This window comes from Epinephelus fuscoguttatus, linkage group LG11, assembly GCF_011397635.1.
Source record: "Epinephelus fuscoguttatus linkage group LG11, E.fuscoguttatus.final_Chr_v1".
NCBI lineage: Eukaryota > Metazoa > Chordata > Actinopteri > Perciformes > Serranidae > Epinephelus > Epinephelus fuscoguttatus.
Window position 1 is genome coordinate 1,678,986 of NC_064762.1, and position 13,989 is coordinate 1,692,974.

General features: G+C 42.0%; 2 protein-coding genes across 2 annotated transcripts in view; both read left to right on the plus strand.

The window, feature by feature from the left end:
- The first annotated feature begins 370 nt into the window (after positions 1 to 370).
- On the plus strand, positions 371 to 7,348 carry fkbp6 (FKBP prolyl isomerase 6). The gene is made up of 9 exons (XM_049589293.1): positions 371 to 605; positions 2,630 to 2,747; positions 2,837 to 2,926; positions 3,009 to 3,211; positions 3,617 to 3,736; positions 3,846 to 4,043; positions 4,439 to 4,548; positions 5,692 to 5,786; positions 6,796 to 7,348. Exons 1-8 carry the CDS (start codon positions 531 to 533, stop codon positions 5,762 to 5,764), a joined length of 987 nt encoding a protein of 328 aa, XP_049445250.1. The 5' UTR covers positions 371 to 530; the 3' UTR covers positions 5,765 to 5,786; positions 6,796 to 7,348.
- A 5,172-nt stretch (positions 7,349 to 12,520) lies between these two features.
- Positions 12,521 to 13,989, plus strand: part of arhgap18 (Rho GTPase activating protein 18) — a 42,154-nt gene continuing 40,685 nt past the window's right edge. Inside the window, exon 1 of the mRNA XM_049589281.1 lies at positions 12,521 to 12,865. Within this exon, the coding sequence (XP_049445238.1) occupies positions 12,729 to 12,865 (137 nt within the window). The 5' untranslated portion in view covers positions 12,521 to 12,728. The remainder of the gene's footprint in view (positions 12,866 to 13,989) is intronic.

A 13,989-nucleotide genomic window follows, 5' to 3' on the forward strand; every position in this document is an offset into this window, starting at 1 on the left:
ATTAACACAATCACTCACACATCCCTGATAACCTGTTTCATCCTCAGCTATCAAACCAACAATCACTGTATCGTCAGCACATTATACTGCTTTGGAGTTTATAATAATATATCAAAATGTATTAGTTGATTTTGTGCTGCTGATATAATTCTGCAAAGTAACTAGTTGTGAAAACGACAATATTTATTATATATTTATTCAAAAAAAATGGACGCACTCAAATTACAAGTACCTCAAATTGTAGCCTATTTAAATACAGTATTTCAGTAGTTGTATTTAGTTACTTTGCACTACTGATTACATTATAAATAACGTGATAAAGTGGAGGAAACAGCAGCAGTAATATAGTCTGGGCCTGTGTATTTAAGGTTACTGACACACGCGCGAGGCTCATTTGTTATCAAGGTCACCTGACTGCGTGTCAAAGCCGAGCGCCAAACGAAGCTGGAGTTAACTCTAAATTAAACTACCTGTTTAATTACGGTAAAATAAACCTGTTTAACGGTAAAGGAAACGGACACACCGACTGAATGTCAGGAAACGGTTTAATATCCAGTATCCGGCGGTTAATGAACGCCGAGGAGCGGCTGAGGACGATCACTCCGGTAAGCTAACGTGTTGTTAGCATGGCAAGCTAACTAGCTAAGTGCTAGCTAGTTAGCATGAGAGGCTAACTAGCCAAAGGCTAGCCCCTGTGTGTGTGTGTGTGTGTGTGTGTGTGTGTGTGGTGTCAAACACACATTACTGCAGCAGCACCTGTTTAGCTGCGGTCATAACTCGTAATTTAAATTAGCAATTAGCACTTTACTAAAGTTAAGAAATGTGATTATTGTCATGTGGCGATGTTCACCATTTATTTTAAGCAAGACTGCTTTGATTTGAGGGTTTAAAATTAACTTTGGTGTATTTCACATGAATTCAGATCAACAGTTTTTGCACTATAACATTCTTTGGTAAAAACTAAGTCACACTGTCAAACCTCTTCACACAGCCAGCGAAGCAGAAATGAATCAAATTCAAGACGGTTTATTGGCATGATCAATGATCATACTGACATATAGTGGCTCATTGCACAAGATGCTGCACACAGAGAGGAGTACATTTTTTTATGGTGCAAACTAGGGCCCGACCGATAGGGATTTTTTTGGGCTGATGCCAATTCCGATATTATGGATTAAAAAGATCTGATAACCGATATATCAGCCGATTAAATTTTTACGTTTTTCAGTTTAAAAACCCCGAAATACCTGCTTTTGATGGCTTAAATATAGTTTAGTTTTTAATGACTAAAAAAGCAATGTTTCGACCCAAATGGTCTTCCTCAGGCCATTTGGGTCGAAACGTTGCTTTTTTAGTCATTAAAAACTAAACAGGGAGCTCTAATTCAGTGTGCGGATTTTCTTCTTCTTCCTGCATGGAGCCCTGTTATCCAGCACCTGACCTAAAGCAGGACTGGATGTGCGCACAGCTACTCTGTCTTCTCTTAAATATAGTTCAAACACTCGTAACAAAGATATAAATTGAGGTAAGAACATTTTACCATTTTCAAATACTTTTATTATCAGAAATTGTGTGGAACAAGCAGCATATGAACAATTTGAACACAAAATAAATCAAAAATATGTGCAAAAAGGCAGTAAACCTCTGGGAAATAAAATAATCATGCAAAGTCTATATGAATTAAGACATTCACATGTGTGTTCACAGGACCAGAGTTCTTCTTATTATTGCCAGTCTAACAGAGGTATAGTGCAAAAAGTAACACAACGACATCATTTCTAAGTAAAACACCATATTCCCTGCATTTTATTAGTGATGAAAATATAAGTGTTAGCGATTATTCTCTAATGGCTATAATTGGCCGATTAAATCGGCCGGCCGATAAATCAGTCGGCCCTAGTGCAAACAATAAAAGATTATGTTAGCAAGGTGCAAAAGCAGCAACCATGTCAATGATATTATTTTAATGCAAATAGCAAGAACAGGAATAATAATAATAATAATAATGATAATAATAATAATAATAATAAACTTTATTTCTATTGCACTTTTCTAAACCAGAGTACAAAGTGCTTTACAGTACAGCAACATACAAGTAAATAAAAGCACGTGATCATGGTCAGAGCTGGAGGACACATCATACAGGTAAGGCCTCTGCTGCCACAGCTCCACAAGGTTTCCTCTTTGCTCGGTTCCCACACACATTTCTATTAGTGCGTTTTGCCTCCATGGCGAGCTGCTATCAGTCTGTTTGTTTGGGTTTAGTGTCAGTGCATCATTTCATGTTGCATTTCTATTGGTTGGTTAGTAGATGTACTGTAGGTGGTAACAGCAGTCACACAGTGAGAGGGTCATCCTGAATTTCTGACACTGTCAGAATTTTATCCCAGGCTGTCTTTGATCACAAGACCGTGACCACAGCCGTCCTTGAACCTCTCTCACCGTGCGAGGTAGGACCACCATGTTACAGCCACGACCAAATATATCGCCACGTTCCTCCCACGCTGGTCATCTTTCGTCTGGGACAGTGCAGAATCGCAGAGTGTATACCAGGCTTAAGGATTACACCAGTCGTGATTTTTAATTCTTCAGTGTGGAGTCATTTTGAGGCTTTTCTCTCCATTCGTAGAGTCCGTTTGATCATCTTCGCCAGCAGATGGATGATTTGTTAGGAGATGGAGGGATCCTGAAAGAGGTGGTCCAACCTGGAGACGGCCCACCAGTACCCGAAAAGGCTTCAGTATTGAGTATTTACAAGTTATATTTTCTTCTAAAGTCTCCTGATGCAGTTTTTCCTAATTAGTTTGCCATACCATAACCTCTCCTTCTTCTACAGTCCATTACTCTGGTTTCCTGGAATATTCCGACCGACCTTTTGAAACCACCACAAACCTCAAGTACCCCCGGATGATGAAGTTAGGGAGAGGTCAGTCATTATTTGTGCAGGCTTCATAGAAGTTTTCTCCTTGATTGAAAACTCATAACTTCTGAACTGATGTGTCAAACAGATGTGACGCTGGCCGGACTGGAGCTGGGTCTGTTGACCATGAAGAAAGGAGAGTTCTCTCGTTTCCTCCTGCAGCCCCAGTATGCGTACGGGGACATGGGTTGTCCTCCGCTCATTCCCGCTGCTGCCATCGTTCTGTATGAGATCCAGATCCTCGATTTTCTCGACTCAGGACAGGTGGACGACTTCATCGCGCTGAGTCCGGTAGGGAGGCTTCAGGTGTCCGGATGTTGTGACAGTCTGAGAGTGCTGAGAGGTCAGAAATGGCTGAGGTCATGTCATGCTCCTTACAGGAGGTTTATTCATTTATTCACCTACGCATGCATGCATTTACATTCATGCAGCTCTAGAGCAGTGGTTCCCAACTGGTGGGTTGTGGTCCAAAAGTGGGTCATGGGCCCGTTCTGAATGGATCACAAGGGACTCGCAAATGTTTCTTTAGTTACAGTACAGTAAATTTCTGACACAGAGCTTTTATTTTGAAGTGCCTGTATGTTTTTCATCATTTTCATTTTCAGTTACTTGTTAATTGTGTCGGACCATCAGAAGCAAAATGAACCTAAACTGACATCCCTAATTGTTGGCTACCTGTCATTGCTCTATCTGCAGGAGGAGCAGAACACAGTTCCTCTGTCCACACTCCTCGAAGTTGTCAACACAGTACGCAGCTTTGGCAACCGTTGCTTCAACCAGAGCCGTTACGACAATGCCAAAGATCGCTATAAACAGGTAAATCTTTAAGAGTTAGAGGAAGAGGAAACCACGCTGCTGCCGCTCTTTATATGCGCACTGGTTCAGGTGATAATGTTTTGTAATGCATCCTGTGCTTGGCCAACAGGCAACAGTGCTGCTGGGAAACAGGGAAACACTGAGCGATGCGGAGACGGAGAGCATCAAGACAGCGCTGCTTCCTCTGTATCTGAACCTTTCTCTCACTGAGCTCCGTCTGGACAGCCCCAACAAAGCCCTGAAATATGGCAACAAAGCCTTGGGCATCGACTCTGCCAACACAAAGGCTCTTTTCCGCTGCGGACAGGTCAGATGGAGCTTTCTGTTGTCTGCTTTCCACACCATCAGATAAAAATCCTCACAGGCTCTTGGTTCAAGTGGCCGATATTGAATGTTTTGAAGTCACCAAGGAAGTTAGAAATACAGATGATGGCAGCACAGGCACAACCACATGCAGTCGATGTTCAATCCTTGTCCAGTTGTACTAAGTCTATGTTGAATGATGATCTGCCAATAATGAGAAAAACCTCTTAGTATTTTTGTACATTTTGATTTACCTATATATTTTGAATGTGTGAGCCACAGTTTCAACAAACCATCCATGAGGCGCTTGTCCTTCACCCCCAGTGTCCCTCTGTTGCTAACTGTTTACACTCTGGATAACAATTGGTCCATTGTTCAGACTGATGTCATCTCTGTCAGGCGTATCTGCAGCTGCATGAGTACGAGAGCGCCCAGGATTGCCTCATCGCTGCTCAAGCAAGGAAGCCCTTTGACAGTGACATCAACAACCTACTGAAGAAAGTGGCGATGTAAGATGAACTTCTGTTGACAGGCTCAAGAAGTTTGGAATGAGTACTGTAGCCAGGGCGATGCAGTGGCCCAGTCAGCCCACTCATTTCTTTAGTTTTAAGGTGTAAAAAAAAAGTTTTTTCAGCCAGTTGTTTTAACTACGTTTCCACCACGATCTCAAAACCCATGATGATTATTGAATTATAGGGGGTGGGGGTGAAAATTGATACAGCATGGTATCCCGTGCTGATATTGTATCGATATGGGGACGTTCAAAACAAAAATGGAGGCACCAAAGAAAGAAACCAGAAAGGCCCGTTGGCTTTTAAATCAAATGTCTGGACTTATTTTGGATTTTTTAACACAAACGGAAGGAAGCACTGGGATATGACTCGAGCAGTGTCCTGTGAGAATAAAATACAACTAACATACTAAAATAATATTTTTAACGGGTTATCCTGTGTTGAAACAACCTGTGTACATGCACTAATGTGGTTGGAATAAGGGTGTAAAAAAATAGACTTCAGGGTTGTTTCACTGCAACATTATGCTGCATATTATTGCTGCAGGTTGGATGTAATGAAGGAAATACAGAGGAGGAAAATGAAAGTAAGAGTGTCTGTCTCACAGTAAATCTTTAGAGTAACAGCGTGAAACAATCAGAAAATAATGTTTTAATTCTCTAATTCAGTGTCTTTCTCAGCTCGCCATCTCTCTCTGTTTCTCTGTCTTTTTTAAGATAAGTCAAGAAGGAGACAGCAAAGCCCTGACCTCACTTCTACTCATACCAAACAAAGATAAATGTTCTCTCCTAAAATGGTCCCAAATCAACAATAGACTATTCCTTATTTTCTGAATGAAGTGATACACAAGCTGAAGCAGCAGAGCGGAGTGTGTTTGACCAATCAGTGACAGTCATTCCTGAAAATGAAAGAAAAGAAAGTTCAATCCTCCGATCAGGGACTTTTGGGGGGATAAAATGTCCCAGGAATGCAATAAGTTCCTTAAAAGGTTCCTCGTCCCTAGGTAAAGTTTCTGTAGTCAACAAGGGGCTGAATATGTCTTCACATATGCTCACTGTATGGCACGTTTTGATTTAAAATGGCAGTTCTAAGCCAGAAATCAATCTGAAGATATTCATAAAAAATGTTTCTATGTTTCAGATGCAATAAAGACAGCTTGGACAAACAGAGAGACATGTACTCCAAGATGTTCAGAGGCTTGACAAGCAAATGAAGGTGTGAAGATCAGTACAAAGGTAAGAAATCCTGTGTGTCTGTCAGTGGTAGGGGTGAGTCCGTTTGAGATCATAAACAGTTATGAAAAATGAGTACACGAAAACTGTTTTTTATTTAGGATGGAGGGGGGTGATACTAATTGTTGACTAACTGTGATAGACTGTGAATATGACAAGAAATGGTGTGAGACTGGGTTTGGCAACAGGTCAGTAGCCTGCAAACTCCGTTCTATTAAAACGGCGCAGTCGTTAAGGGGGTCGTTCACCAGTGGGCTACAATGAGCACCGGGCCATCAAATCACAGCATCCACGGTGAGAGGACACAGAATTGTTTGCGCTTTTACGCACGGGTCGGTGGTGAAGTGGTGCACATGACTCGTGCTACGGACGGACGGACAGACGAGCCACGTATCTCGGTGCCACTTAAAAACAGGTAATACATCTGGCTACATCTTTCCCACATCAAATATCCATGATCGCCTAGACCTGTGCGTAAAAGCACACACAATTCCGTGTCCTCTGACTGCAGATGCTGTGATTTGGCCCAGTACTCATTGTAGCCCACTCATATAAGACCCAATAATAATAATAATAATAATAAGTTACTGTGGACCTATATGCCATGCCTTTTAATAAAATTACCAGAGGAGTTTGCTGAAAAACAGGTCATGTCAGCCTGAATGTACATGTACACGTTTACATGACAAAATGACCCACTCTAAACGTTTAGAGATTTTTGTGCACAAACTCACCCCTAGTCAGTGGGTCATCAACATTCATCCAGTTTACTAAAGAATTGTTTTATCATTTTAACCAAAACTCAACAACAGTTATTCTGTCTGCATTCCACAAGTACAGCTCCCATGAGTCTTAGCAATAGACACGCAGTTGAAGTATCATTGGGTGCTAATGTCTCAGTCGTTCTGTGATGACAATAAACAGGTGCGAGGTTAGACACTAATTGAACTTGAAATGAACAGGACAGAAGAACACTGTGTCATCTCAGTGATGAAATGTTTGTGTGTTGCAGATGATGGTGTAAATAACAAACATCAAGGTCCAACGGCACATTTTCTCTCCAGTGCTGCAAATTCTGACAGTTAAACACTTCTCTTGTTTCTGTGTATGTTAAAAGAATAATGCTGCACAGGCGTCTCATTTATTTCCTTTACAAGAATCAGTTCTTCAGATTTCTTCAAATGTGTGTTGATTTAGTGCAACAGTCACATTTATGTGCAACAGTCACGTTTATGTGCATCAGTCACGTTTATGTGCAACAGTCCTGTTTATGTGCAACAGTCCTGTTTATGTGCATCAGTCACGTTCATGTGCAACAGTCCTGTTTATGTGCATCAGTCCTGTTTATGTGCATCAGTCACGTTCATGTGCAACAGTCCTGTTTATGTGCATCAGTCCTGTTTATGTGCATCAGTCACGTTCATGTGCAACAGTCCTGTTTATGTGCAACAGTCCTGTTTATGTGCATCAGTCCTGTTTATGTGCATCAGTCACGTTCATGTGCAACAGTCCTGTTTATGTGCATCAGTCCTGTTTATGTGCATCAGTCCTGTTTATGTGCATCAGTCACGTTCATGTGCAACAGTCCTGTTTATGTGCATCAGTCCTGTTTATGTGCATCAGTCCTGTTTATGTGCATCAGTCACGTTCATGTGCAACAGTCCTGTTTATGTGCATCAGTCCTGTTTATGTGCATCAGTCCTGTTTATGTGCATCAGTCACGTTCATGTGCAACAGTCCTGTTTATGTGCATCAGTCCTGTTTATGTGCATCAGTCCTGTTTATGTGCATCAGTCACGTTCATGTGCATCAGTCCTGTTTATGTGCATCAGTCACGTTCATGTGCAACAGTCCTGTTTATGTGCATCAGTCCTGTTTATGTGCATCAGTCCTGTTTATGTGCATCAGTCACGTTCATGTGCAACAGTCCTGTTTATGTGCATCAGTCCTGTTTATGTGCATCAGTCCTGTTTATGTGCATCAGTCACGTTCATGTGCAACAGTCCTGTTTATGTGCAACAGTCCTGTTTATGTGCATCAGTCACGTTCATGTGCAACAGTCCTGTTTATGTGCATCAGTCCTGTTTATGTGCATCAGTCCTGTTTATGTGCATCAGTCACGTTCATGTGCAACAGTCCTGTTTATGTGCATCAGTCCTGTTTATGTGCATCAGTCCTGTTTATGTGCATCAGTCACGTTCATGTGCAACAGTCCTGTTTATGTGCAACAGTCCTGTTTATGTGCATCAGTCCTGTTTATGTGCATCAGTCCTGTTTATGTGCATCAGTCACGTTCATGTGCAACAGTCCTGTTTATGTGCATCAGTCCTGTTTATGTGCATCAGTCCTGTTTATGTGCATCAGTCACATTTATGTGCATCAGTCCTGTTTATGTGCATCAGTCCTGTTTATGTGCATCAGTCACGTTCATGTGCAACAGTCCTGTTTATGTGCAACAGTCCTGTTTATGTGCATCAGTCCTGTTTATGTTTGAGGATTTGTTTTGCAGAATGTTTGGAAGAACATTTTCATGAACACAGAAAATCTTGCTGATTCCTCTCTGTAGAGTCTGTTTATAAAGACTGCCGGGGTGTGAATGTCTGCATGGGGTCTTATGGTGATAATGATAAAATAAAAAAGCTTTTTCACTTTGTGACATCTTTTCTTTGTTTTAGGTGAATTTGTAACTCTGACACCTGGCTATTGTGTCATTTAAAAGATATTTTAATGACATTATTTATTATTTTTTGTTGTGAATCAGTGTGAAATAACTCACCTCAGTTTTAGAAATGATGTCAGTCTAATTGACTAACTCCATCTGGTGACAAGAGAATGTGTGAGTGTGTAAATGTAAAATCACTGTTTGTATTTTGATTGAAGGGCTGCCAGTTGTTGTGTGCACATTAAAACACCAGATGGCGTACTTGAGCAATCTGCCTAGGCAACAGCACTCTGCTCATTTATGTGATTTAAAATGTGATTTCAGAAAGACAGAAACTTAAGTTTATAAATTAAAGCAACACTTTGACAGAAAAAAGTGAGATATTTGACCATTCAAATAAGAAACATTAAAATATGAAAAGTTATCTAATATGATCAGACTATGTGAAGTTATTTCTAAATTTGTCAGACAAGTCATTCAGTCTCACAGAGTCACCATCATCAACCTCCCTGCCTCTGTGGCACTCTGTTATAGTCAATCCTCCACTCTCCTCATGAACTACCAGGGTATGAAATACTTTTTCCGTTTCTAAACTTTACCAAATTTTCTTTACTTGTGCAACACTTTTTATTTTCTACTTTTTGCTGCATCATTTGGGGATGTGTATGTCCAGCCTCAGCTATCACCAGTGTGGAGATAGATAGAAATAAAACCCCACGTGAGGACTTGTGTCTGTGTAGTGATACATTTTGATATTGAATTTGAGTTGCTGGCCCACATTACGTTGAAGTTATTGAAGACTTCCATTATTTTCTATTAAAATATTTACGTTAAATTAATGAACTGTACATTAACAATAAAAAAAAAGTGTCACATGAGTCCATCCATCCATTTTCACGCTTATCTGGGGCCGGATCACAGGAGCAGCAGGCCGAGCAAAGCACCCCAGACGTCCCTCTCCCCAGCAACACTTCCCAGCTCCTCCTGGAGGACCCCGAGGTGTTCCCAGACCAGATGAGATATGTAATCCCTCCAGTGTGTTCTGGGTCTGCACCAGGGCCTCCTACCAGTGGGACGTGCCCAGAACAGCTCCAACAGGAGGATCCTGATCAGATGTTGAACCACCTCAACTGACCTCTTTTACAGGAAGGAGCAGCGGTTCTACTCCGAGCTCCCTCCAGATGTCCCTATCTCTACGGCTGAGACCAATTTCATAACATTTTTCTATTTATGCTGTCTTGCCAATATAAATGAAAATTACATCATCTCATGGACTCAAACATGTAAGCATACGGCGTGAGTAGATGATACTTGGCACAGTGCAGCAGAGTCGGGTAGAGGTCAGTAACTGGACAGGCTACTGGTAGTGGCAGGAAGAGAAGGCGAGGGGGGAGATAAGATGACAGGAGGATCAGAGGTGTGGAGGGGCAGATGGAGGAGCAGAACAATCTGATTGACCTCAGGTTGATCCTCTTGTCTCCCAGCATATGGCCTGCAGGTCGTGCTCCGTTAAAGACTGAGTGAGCGGACACAGACACAGACGGACACAATGGTCTCCAGATTTTCCTCCTACCTTCATCTCAGGTAAGGAATGAGAGAGTGAGACAGCGTGTGTGTGTGTGTGTGTGTGTGTGTGTGTGTGTGTGTGTGTGTGTGTGTGTGTGTGTGAGTGCTCTCCCTGACACATGTTGCTGTGTGAGTGTTTAGACTGTTAGAAAAACTGACATTTGTTCCACATTCAGGTGTCAGTATGTAATGACTCTCATAGCTTATGTTTCGGCAACATCTGGAAATTTGTATTTTCAAATATTAAAACGTATTGAAACCACTCTGCTGAGGGAAGGATGGCGAGGCGTTCAGGTGCCTTTATTGCAGTCCTCACTGAACAATAGCAAACATGGCCTTCTGTTGGCTGCTGGCTGTCTTGAAGGGGAAAAGGGGGAGCCAGTAACAGACATCTCTATGGGTGTGAACTCACACCAAAACAATCTAGACTGATAAATAGCACTACAGGTAAGAGGAAAAATACGTACCATAAAACTTGAGTTAGCAGCCCGGGCTGTCATTTGCTTCAGTCACTGAACTCAACAGGCCTGTGTTTGGGACAGGCCTTTAATTCCTTTCACACAAAACTGTTGCTCAGCAAAGATCAGGAAATACAATCAAACTGTTTATTTAAACCAATATGGATATTACTTAGGTTTAAAAGTTAATATCAGATAATATATGAATTATAAATCATCCATTTGATCAAGCTCAGACAGATAGCACACCAGACAGAGTTACAGCATTCGAGGATTACGACACTCAGCACACTGACAACACTTTATCCTGTTAAAACAAGACTCAAACCCTTACCATTGCTGTGATCTGAGGACCCCTTTTTTTAAAAATTCAGGGTGAACTGTTCCCCTTTTTTATTTTTTTTTTATAGATTTTATTTCTGGATTTTTAACCCTAACAATACACAAACATGGACATTGAAAAATTGAACGCCATTTCCTACGGTGTCTAAAGAAGGTGGAGACATGAGGTAAAGACCACGAGTGGTCGGGGAAGGTCCAACAAAGAAACAGCACAGTGTACAGTCCAATGCAGTGAAGAAGAGTTAGACAGAGTGATCCGGATTTCCTCAAGATGTAGACAAGAGATCATGTCAGTCATTTTGTAAAGCAAGGTTTAGATTTCCATTCTTGCAAAATAACCCTTTCTGCTATGACTGTACTGAACACAGGAGCTTGCTGTAACGCAGGGAAAGAGTAATCAGAGCAGCCCAGTATCACAGCACGGTTACATGCGTACAATAATCAGTTAACTGGGAATAATCAGGTAATGGTAATAATCTGATTTGACGCGTTCACGTGCACTTCAATAATGTGACAATCAGAAAAACCTGGTTTACATGACTCAGTTCTCCCCAAGTACATGACATAAAACTCAAACCTCCTGTTACAGCAGGTACTCATATCCTTGAAAAACCATCATATATTTGCAGAATAAAGCACTCATCATGCTGACAGCTTATGTTCTTACAGTACTGTTTGTTCTTATCATTAACAAATACATGTGAGAGCATTCTAATGTGTAGTTTATCAGTGTGGAGCCAGTTTTACATACTTTGGGTAGATTCGGAGTAAAAGTACTGCAAAGAGCAATATACAAGTGTAGTGTATATAAACTTGTCACACACAGTTCATAATATATAAGTAAGATAAAATACAAGTGACAATTTAAACACTGAGAATATAAAAATATATTATGTCAAATCTTTATCTGAAAGGAAACAAAAGCTGTCAGATTAACGTCGTGGAGTAGAAAGTACAATATTTCCCTCTAAACTGTAGTGGAGTGTAAAACAGCAAAACCTGAAAGAAACCAGATTAAAGGGTAAACATGCACCGAGTAATCTGACTACTGGGGACGAAGCTAGGTGTGTGTATCTGATTTCTCATAATCAGATAATGGCTTTTATCTGATAAAGCCTATCGGATCATGCTGTTTACATGACCACTTGAATGATCAGGTAACTCCAGAAATCAGTTACTGATCGATTTATTAGTGTGCAGGTAAACACGCTCAGTGACACAGTCAGGGACTAACTGCCCAGAAAGTCCTGAGTTTGGGGCAAGAACAAAAAGGTGGCCTGAGGTCCCCACGCCTGATTTACACTGCTCACATGTAGCAGACAGAAAGGATGTGTTCTGTTCAGCTTGGCCTTGGATAATGTGAGCAGTGGATGACTTTAAACTGAATAAGCTGAAGTGGAATGGGACATGTTTGTAACCTTTGTAACCCCTCGCTGATAATTCAACTGTCCCTTTAGATTAAAATGTGAAAGCACACTTCATAAAGAGATGCACAGTGTTCAGGTACACAGAAGACCATGTGCTTTGTTTCTTAATGGAAGGAAGCACCCTCCAAAAACCGACTGCCCCTCCACTTCACCAGGAAGTAGTCAGTACCCTGTTGGAGCAGCAGGTGGCGCCACCAGCTGTGAAACCGTACCCTGTGGCTGCAGCCAATCCCTGAGCTGTGCTGTGTCTGTAACCCAGCCCCTGTCCTCTGTCCTGCCTCACACACACACACACACTCAGAGCTGTGGAGAGAAAGACGAGAAGTGGAGGCAGACGGAGGGAGAGAAGGAGGAGGAGAGTTTGATGTCAGAATGAGTCGGCAACAGAGACAGACAGACATATAGACAGACATATAGACAGGTCAGTGTCAGTCAGTGAGTGGGTGTGAGGTGTGTGTGGAGCAGGAGACACAAGACAAGGAGGAGAAACATGAGTCGGCAGCAGCAGCAGTCCCAGGGAGTGGTTTTAACGGGTTACCACAGCAACGCGGAACTGTTACCGAAAACTGGGCCGTGTGTCCCGAGCAGCTGTCCGTCAGCCCAGGACCCCGAGCCCAACCTGCCCAGGTGGGACATATGAGTGTGTGTGTGTGTGTGTGTGTGTGTGGCTGCAGTGTGGCGCTTTGTAACGAGGGCAGTGTGTGTGTGTGTGTGTGTGTGTGTGTGTGTGAGAGACCTAGTGAGCAAAGGTCACAGTCATAGTGTTGTTCTCCTCATGTCATGTCTAAAGCTGCTGTATCACAGCCTCCATGTCCCAGTGTGCAGCTGCGTCCTGCTGGAGGACCTGAGCCCAGCTTTAACTTCAGCTCCACCTGCTGAACTGCAGCTTGTTTTGTTTCCATGATGGGGCCACCTGGGCCCTAGCATGGCCTTGGGTTATGTGTTTCCTTCAGCACATTCCTAATCAGCAGGTTAACCTTGACTTTGTTATACTGGCCCAGATTCTGCAGGGCTGCCTATCTGCCTCCTCTGCTCACTGTAGATCTGATGATAATGTTTCCTTCCAGAGTGTGCAGTGCGAACACACCGCTCACTGTTTGCCGTATGAAGTAGGCTCTTAGCTTGTTGTGAGATAAGATGGAGTACTAAACGGGCCAACCAGGCACAGGCCCAGTGGCCAAAGTATCAGGGGCCCCTGGCTTCCACCTGCAGAATGTTACTCAGACAAACCAGCTGTACTGACTGGACACTCAACATGACCACAGAGAAACATCAAACAACTTCAAAGAGACACAAACAGCTTCAGAGAGAAGCAGAACAACTACAAAGAGCCATCAAACAGCTACAAAGGGATGTAAAAATAACCACAAAGAGATACAGTGAGACACACAAGTACAATGAGAGGCAAAAGACACACAATGGCAACAAAGAGATGCAAAATGACTCAAAAGACACACAGAATAACTTCAGAGAGACAGAAAGTGACTACAAAGAGATTTCAAATGACTGCAAAGAAATGTAAAACAACTTCAGAGAAATAGAAAAACCACTGCAAAGATGCAAAACAGCTGCAAAGAGATACAGTCAGACTCAGGACTATGATAAGAGCCACGATATTACTACAAAGAGATTTAAAATTACTATAAAAAGAGCTGTAAAATCAGTGAAGAGACACAGAATGACTTCAAAGAGACAAAAAGCAACCACATTATATATTATACTAAACTATAATATATTCAAGTGTATTAATA

Coding starts and splice junctions, on each gene's coding strand:
- fkbp6 (XM_049589293.1), top strand. CDS start 531: ATGTCAGGAAACGGTTTAATATCCAGTATCCGGCGGTTAATGAACGCC. Junction 2,748..2,836: donor CGAAAAGGCTTCAGTATTGA/GTATTTACAAGT, acceptor CTTCTTCTACAG/TCCATTACTCTGGTTTCCTG. Junction 4,549..5,691: donor CTACTGAAGAAAGTGGCGAT/GTAAGATGAACT, acceptor TCTATGTTTCAG/ATGCAATAAAGACAGCTTGG.